Genomic DNA, 7,949 nt, shown 5'->3' on the forward strand with positions numbered 1-7,949 from the left:
CACAATTTTGTATATAATATTTCATGATTGGGGAGTTAGGAACGAAATTTTGGGGGCCCGGGGGGGGGGGGGGGGGGGGAGAACAAAAGTTTTGAAAGTTGAAGTTCGGAGCAGGAGACGCGTTGTGCCAAATAAACTTCATGGTAATCATTCTCTTCGTTAGGTTTTGGTGCAGTAAAATAATAAGAGTATGCTTTACCTATGAGTTTGAGAATTGAGAGGATTCACGCATGGTGGCTTTTTTTGACACTGGCTGCTCAGCTAAAAGCTAAACCCCATTTATAGCATCAAGTGGGAGAGTTAAAAGGCAGCTCTGAAAGAGACCAATAGCACGTTCCATTTGACGTTGGGGAAAAGATAAACTGTAAAAGCAAAATAACGTTAGTACCACCAAGTTTATAAGAAATTAAATAAACAATGAGAATTATCATGTTAGAATCGTGGCTGAACTGATATTTGACAGCAACCTGCAATTGAATGTTTAAATTATTATCGAAATGTAGGCAAGTCAAAAAAATGCAAAAATGAGTCAAATAGATACGTAGCAACTAGCAAGACGAGCCAATCAGTCAGTAGACATATCTATCAATATTCAATCACTTGCATTTGACTTTTTCCCTGGGTTTGAATTAACATTCACCCATCCATATAATACATCGTTCTTTCTTTTCTGTTTTGTTTGTTACATCTCCAACAACAAAGAAGCACGGCTGTTCGAAAGCACTTTTGATTTTCAATTTGCTTGCAATATGAACTGAATTTTTTAGCCTTTCTTTTCTCCCCACTTGCTTCCCTGTTTTAGAGCTTCATGCACTGGCAGTTTTTATGAGCTTTATCTTCAACCTCAAGGGAGAAAAAACAAAAGAAACCGACATCATCATTGATTGACTTTGGTGCTACTGTTTTGTTAGACTGGTAAAATCGCTTAAAGTAATAGAAGAGAGAGAAAATTTAAAGAGTATTGCTAGGGGTCCCAATATTTGCATCTGAATTAGAGTAGCAAATGATAGCAGACTGCAATCAAGTTAAAAGTTTAATTGATGTTATTGTATTGTGAAGTGTTCTGCAAATCTATCTACAAGTTAGTATTACATAAAAAAAAATTCGAAAGCCATCGGTTGGCAGACAACGATCAACTGATCAAGTCGATTAAGGATAAAAGATCATGTCATGCTCATCCATATAAAGTGAAACAAACAAAGTACATGAACAAAAGCTTAATCCTTATCTGTCCCATCTAATGGATAAGAAAGCGCCCAGAACAAATACATAATATATTTTCCACATTTCATTTGCTACTGAAAAGGCATAAACGAAACTAACTCAATACAATTCCTGTTTCTCGGAGGATTAAAAGGGTATAAATGAAACTAACTCACGAGCTAACTAATTAATGTGTTTTTTCAGACTCTTTTTATCAAATAGGTATATTTTTCGTGTGTAAACAACTTCAATGAGGGCTTTCTTCTGTAAGCACCAGCTTCAGGCTCTTGACTATTGATTAACCATAAGACTTTGAATAATCCAGATAGTATCAGTCCTAAACAGCAAATAAAATAGTATCAGTCCTAAACAGCAAATAAAACAATGGAGGACAAAAATCTTTGCATATCCATTGCAGCAACAACCTCCCCTAATTTCTAGAAGGCAAAAACCATCTATCACATTTTGTTCTACTTAGGTTTCGGCACAGAATCTCTGTACCTTCAAGATGAAATGTATTATCTGAAACCACAGACACTACCATGCAAAACGGGTTCCCGTTCCATCAAGAAAACGATCAGTATGCCACCCTTTGGCCTGCAGCTCAGACAAAAGTGGAGTGAACACATCATTCATCTTATCATAGGCATCTTGCAAGACGGTAAGACTTGGATCATGGAAAGACTTCGCCATGCTTGCAGCATAAGCCGCAACTAGCCAACCCCTCAATGCATCTTCACCTGAAGCATTCTGCTCTAATACCATGTCTGTCCATCTACTTCCAAGACACAAAATAAACTTTTCCTCAGCAAATAATTCTTTCAATTCGTGAAATTTTGAAGGCTTGACAACCTTGTGCGGATCTCTTCCCACCTTTACATTGCCAGCATCTTCTATAAGTCGTCCAGGAAAGAGAAGATCTTCTCGATACCTTAAGTCAGTAGGGCTTGATATTCTACCAGTCTGAATTAGGTTCCAACCGAGAAATTAGAGAAATGAAAAACTAAACACCTATGATCATATTGAATCAAAGATACAAACATACCTTTACAAAATCAGCTACGATCATTGCAGTCCTTTGTGGATTTAATGTATTGACAGGAGCAGCTCGCATTTCTTCTATTACGCTATAAACGTGTATGACAGAAAGAAGAGGACCAACGATCATCTGCAAAAAATATCCATAAGTTTATAACTACAAAACAAAAATTACATTTCTCAATACAATCCTTATTTCTTTCTTTAATTGTTAAGAAGAGTTCTTGTTGCAGGTTTATCGGAAACTTATACGATCAATGATAGGCTTTATATCAGCCTAAAAGAGTTTGATTTCAGAAGCTAATGTTCAATGCTCCATGATTTCTGACAATTAATTACATTTGTCCAGAACTCCTAAATCAAGCATTCGAATGTATACTGTAATGAAGTTTTCATAACAAATTTCAGCCGTGTAGGGCAGATAACTTTATTTCCGTGCTATACTTTAGCTAACGCAAAGTGTTTTAAAGAAGTATCTGACTCAACACAATAAGTCACTGAATGGGGCTTCTAACCATCATCTCTCTCACTCAAAGTACACCCGAGAACAAAAACCCTGTAAATAATGATCCTAAGAGAGAAAATAATTTTAAAGACTTTCAGAGAAGGGAAAAACAAGTTGTTATCAAAGAGATTTACCCCAGCCAACTAAAGAAGAGCTTTAAAGCACCAATCTGCAGAAAATCAATAGGACATCACTGGTGCCTTGATATTCATCTGAATGCTACAGTAATGAATGGATAGTATGATACAATAAATCAAGAAACTCAAGCAAATTACACTACCTAGACAATGTATTTATCATTATTGCTGCTATTATCAGCTATATCACAATTCATGATTTCTCTTCTTTTTTTTTTTTTTTAATTCAAAACAAAATCACACAACTGTGAGAACCAGCTATCATTGAAACAACTGCATGCTTGAAATCAGATGCTTATAAGCAAATTAAATACCTTTCCCTGCATTGATGAACAAACTGTAGATGCTAATTGAATCCCTGCTCCAAGGCCGACAACATTGAACAGAGTTGAAATGGCTTCCCCTTTAGCAAATAGGTCACTAAGATTCCCTTCTTTAGCAAAAGAAGAATAGATAGGTAATCTGGTTGCTCTTGCTGCAACCACTGCTATTCCCTATTACATTGAGAAAATAAAGTAAATTTCAACACAGGCATAAGGATGTCAGAACTGGATGATGAGAATATCAAAATTAAGTAGTTATGGGCTTGAAAATGAGCACAGAAGCAACAGAATGAAAACAAGTTTCCTTGTAGCTTCCCATCTCATTTTTTTTCTGATGGTGCTAAACACAAAAATCAAGCGACAAAGAATCAAAACTTTTGGAGTGAAAAAGAATAGATGCAGGTTTAGAGAAAACCAAAATAATGAGGTAAGTGAGTGTACCTTTGCGAAATTGCCAAGTCCTGCCATTTCAAGAAAAAGTTGTGGACATAAAGGAGAAAGAACTTCCAAGCCAGTGCCCAAGTCATAGAGGGCATCAGCTGCAAGGTGGAGGGCATTTCTAGTTAGACAGCTTATTTGAGTCATAGCTAACACTAGGCCAATCCAAACACATAAAATTAAACATACAAACCCAAAATTCTCCAACGTTTTGGCTCAGAATCCATTCTAGCTCCCAGATTACTGCATATGAGCTTCCCTACATGCTGCATGCCATCCTTTAATATCTGCTCGCCAACAACACCCCAAAAGATTAAACCAAAAAAAAAAAAATATCAGCAAAAGCGCAATTATCACTAGACACCTTTAGTAAACCAAAAGGGGAAAACTTACCCAGCTGACAACAGTAGCCTGTGCAGGGGTAGGTCGCAAGCCTGCAGCAAATAGCAGAGACTGCAAACACAGTGAGAATATAAAGAAACAGCCCCCATATCACAGTTAGAAAATGAAGATATATATCACAGCAAACAAGGATATTAGGACAATCCATTGTGGGTATCGGATAGAGACCTGAGTCGACAACACAGATAATGCTGCACTAGTAAAGTGTTGCAGCGCTCGAAATTGCGTATATCTAAGATAACCCTCATTAACACTGCAAATAATAGAAAAATAAACACCCACCATATAAGCGAAACCAATCTCCACATTCCAACAATAATAAATCAATAAGTTACCTGAACGGATATCCGGAGGGGAAGAACTTATTGAGAAATGAATCAACTACTCTATGGTACACTGGTCTTGAGTCGTCAACTACTTTCACCTGCCAAAAATTAAAAAATAAAATCTTTTGAATAAAAAATGGAAACTTGTAAATACAGAATGCGTAGTGAAAATTGAGAAGGGAAACTGACGGAGAGGTGACCGTCGGGCTGAAACTGATAGTGGCGAGTCACGGAATCGGAGGTCTCGAACCAGTAGACAGGGATTTCTTGTACTGACATGCTTTTGTCTGGTTCTTTCTTCTTCTGCTTCTTAATTTTTTCCTGTAAAGACAAGCAAAAATGAAATTATTTATTTATTTTCAATTATGGATATTTTTTAATTTTTTATTTTGAGGGTGAGAAAATAAACAAGCAAATACCAGTAAGTTCATGGAGCATCGATCGAGGGAGGGAAAAGAGATAAGAAAAACCGACGCTGTCCTAGGCGGAGTTTTCGGAATTAATAAGAGGTTTAGATATTTGAACGCTACGACTGCTTCAAAACGACATCGTTTGCTCACTTTGCCGTTTGAGCTCCACGCATGTACCGGGCTGGCGCCTGGCGGGTCAATCATCGAGTTGGGACTTATTTGACAAAATAAGAAAAATTATACGTTTTTTTTTTTTTTTTTGAACTGCTTGTAAAGTCAGGAGCGGTACTACCAGACACAATGTTTGTGACACTTACGCCCTTGGAAAATAATTGAATTAAAGCAAGAACGCATTTTGATGGTTGTTTGATTAAAATTTATCAGTTCTATACAAAAACATTTTCCTCACTCAATCTTCAATAATTTAAACAAGATTCACATTTGACAATTTTAATCATAGCTATACCAACAACAAAATATCTGGTCGAAACAACAACCTTTTGAGGAGGTTACCACTTCAGGCTTCTTGCTTGCATCATGCAAAAGAGGTTGTGCTTTGCCTGAAGACTTATTATTTCCGGAATTTGACAGGATTTAGTGACACAAAAGATTCTGTCTTAGGCTCCGGATCTTGCCAAAGCTTTCATAACAAGGATACCCAGGCAATGTTAATTTCACAATGTCACATCAGGATCATCATCATAGTCAAAATCTTCACTAGAGTGCCTATATCTTTTCGCATCTCTTGAAGCGCCTCTTCCCTTCTTTGGTTTTCCTCTGGAAACAATTCAGATAAAGCATATATGTTCATCATCACATCATATATCTTTACCACTGTCACCATTTAGGTGCATCATAGTACTCTTAATAAAGATAATAAAAGAGTGCTACTTACTGCCCATTCCCATAGATACCTCCGCCCTTAGACCGACCTGGACCAAAGTCTGACCTCCCATCTACAGTAAACACAAATGAAGAACAAACAATAACAAAAAAAAGGAAAAAATAAGTAGTCCAAAAGTCCGCGTATAATGGGCTCACCTTCTCGACCAATGGCTTGCTCTTCTGCCTGAACCCGCACCACCCCAATACAAATAAGTGAAAAGGTTAGCTACAACTTGGATCAAAAGAGGGAAAAGAGTTCATAACTCATAATGCACAATATATGGAACTCTTCTTTTCTTCTGCCTCTCCAGCAAAGTCAACAACAAGAATTTCTATCATAAACAAAGCCATAAATGTGTCCATTCATGAATTGAGTTAGCACCACAATGGTTTGCCAAATAAATTAAGATCTCAACATCCTTTTCTTTTCATTTGGAAATGGAGAAGGTAAAGCAAATGGAAAACACAGTTCACTCTATTCAGATGGACAAAATCCTGATCATTGGTGACACAGAGAAGCAGAAGCAGAACAGAGAGCAGGGAGAGCAGGGAGAGCACTGAAAGTGTCAACATTGTTGAGAATTTAAATTTTGGTACACATACTGCTGGTGAGGTGACTGAAGATAATGAGAAGAGCCGGTCTTCAGGTTGGAATTTCCTCGACCGCTTCAAGCTGCATCCGCAAATTTTAATAGCTCAATGCACATATAAGTTTATAGTGTATCAACAATAAACTTTTGTGTTTCCATATTTCTGAAACATTTAATTTAAGCATCTGCCTAAAGTATGACGAGATTTTACATTCTCTCAGCATCATATGACTTGACTGGAATTTTATAATTTAAAAGTTAACCAAGCTGCAATTTCTCAGATAATAGCCTTCTAATTATTGTTAATTTTAATGGTCTTGCTAAAACTTTCTGCCTCTGGAAGACAGTGGACTATTTCTCATTTTTCCATAAGTCTTCTGACATAATTCATCTTTTGATACCATGTAACCATGTCAAATAATTCAGATACCAAAGCACAAACAAAAATTTATCAAAATATGATAGCCTCGTCATGAAATTAGCCAGAATTATGATTTCACATATAGAGTCCAGAGAAATATATTCTTATCAAGTAGAAGAAAAAGAAAAAGAAGTATATAATTGCCACTCCATACAGCGCAGTGTTCTTAGATGAAGATAGGAACCCTTCAAAACCTTTCAATACATTGCCACATTGGCTTGGATCCTGTAAATAACTCGTCTCCATATCATAAACCTGCACTAGAAGAAAACTCATCAGCCTCCAGTGAAGAGGGTTTCGAAAAAATAATAATAATAATAATAATTGCATACAAGAAAATTCCAAGAGACAAGAGAAACCCTTCAAAAGATTTGTTAATTTCCACACATCACACCTTGAGCATAAGGGTCTCACATAGCTTAAAAATTAAAAATTTGCATTATATTGCAATTAATGTCAGTTGGATAGCTCAGTTTCTCTTTCCACGCTGAAAAACAAGTTAAATAGAACTCTCAAAGAAGCATTGTCTGGTATAACAATTTTAGACTTGAAGGATGAGTGCAAGCACTTCGATTCAAAAGCATTGTTAGAGACCGATTGGAGCAAAAGGTTTGACCATATAACATATCCAAAACACCCTCTCAGGACCTTCTTCAGCGAGATCATTTCTGGATAAGTTGCCTTTATCAACAGACCTCTCACCTCACTAATGAAATCTAGATGCAGACAAAGTTCAGAAACGAAGACTTCATGTTTCAACCAACACTAACCTTGGTTAGTTTAAGCCTTTAAAATGCACTGCTTCCATTCTTCTTACAACCATGGTTTAGCACGGAAGGGGGGGGGGGGGGGGGGGCCCTTGTTCCAACTTCAGGAAAAAAATAACACCATTTTTTCAAAAAAAATGGATTGGTTAACAAGCCCCCCTTTGGTTTGGTAAACGGAACCCAACCCTTTCAACCAAAAACCAAACTTATTTAATCCTTAAACTTTTGGAACCGCACCCCTATCCAGGAAATGGACCATCCTCATAACAAAAAGCCCCCTTTGAATTTCAAAACCGGAAACCCTAACAAACCTGGCTCCAAAGGAATTCCTGGAACACTTTACCCCATTAGGGAACCCAACCCCCACCAAACTTGGACCAAAAACTTATCCAAAATTTTATAAAGGGAAATCCCCCGGTTTTCCAAAATAATAAGGCCCTCCTGAAACTTGGCTTTTCTGGTTAAAAAGGAAACCCTTAACACAAAAGCGGTTCCCCGTTAAGG

At 37.1% G+C, this 7,949-nt stretch overlaps 2 protein-coding genes across 3 annotated transcripts in view; both read right to left on the reverse strand.

Moving 5' to 3' along the window:
• Positions 1-1,266: 1,266 nt before the first annotated feature.
• On the reverse strand, positions 1,267-4,870 carry LOC18046775 (protein root UVB sensitive 2, chloroplastic). Of its 2 annotated transcripts, XM_024188279.1 has the most exons (11): positions 4,792-4,870; positions 4,562-4,693; positions 4,382-4,470; positions 4,215-4,299; positions 4,038-4,097; positions 3,838-3,931; positions 3,648-3,745; positions 3,198-3,377; positions 2,249-2,371; positions 1,705-2,166; positions 1,466-1,540 (listed from the first exon to the last, which is right to left on the reverse strand). In XM_024188279.1, exons 1-10 carry the CDS (start codon positions 4,801-4,803, stop codon positions 1,741-1,743), a joined length of 1,299 nt encoding a protein of 432 aa, XP_024044047.1. In that variant the 5' UTR covers positions 4,804-4,870; the 3' UTR covers positions 1,466-1,540; positions 1,705-1,740. The 2 variants fall into 2 exon arrangements, with proteins under 2 accessions (XP_024044046.1, XP_024044047.1); XM_024188278.1 differs by having other exon boundaries at positions 1,267-2,166.
• Positions 4,791-7,949, reverse strand: part of LOC18046776 (chromatin modification-related protein MEAF6) — a 3,951-nt gene continuing 792 nt past the window's right edge. The window contains exons 3-8 of the mRNA XM_024188281.1: positions 6,833-6,933; positions 6,271-6,340; positions 5,824-5,851; positions 5,678-5,738; positions 5,280-5,559; positions 4,791-4,970 (exon numbers count right to left, since the gene is read on the reverse strand). Coding sequence (XP_024044049.1) covers positions 5,457-5,559; positions 5,678-5,738; positions 5,824-5,851; positions 6,271-6,340; positions 6,833-6,933 — 363 coding nt within the window. The 3' untranslated portion in view covers positions 4,791-4,970; positions 5,280-5,456. The remainder of the gene's footprint in view (positions 4,971-5,279; positions 5,560-5,677; positions 5,739-5,823; positions 5,852-6,270; positions 6,341-6,832; positions 6,934-7,949) is intronic.

This window comes from Citrus clementina, unplaced genomic scaffold (genome assembly GCF_000493195.1).
Source record: "Citrus clementina cultivar Clemenules unplaced genomic scaffold, Citrus_clementina_v1.0 scaffold_3, whole genome shotgun sequence".
Classification (NCBI taxonomy): domain Eukaryota; kingdom Viridiplantae; phylum Streptophyta; class Magnoliopsida; order Sapindales; family Rutaceae; genus Citrus; species Citrus x clementina.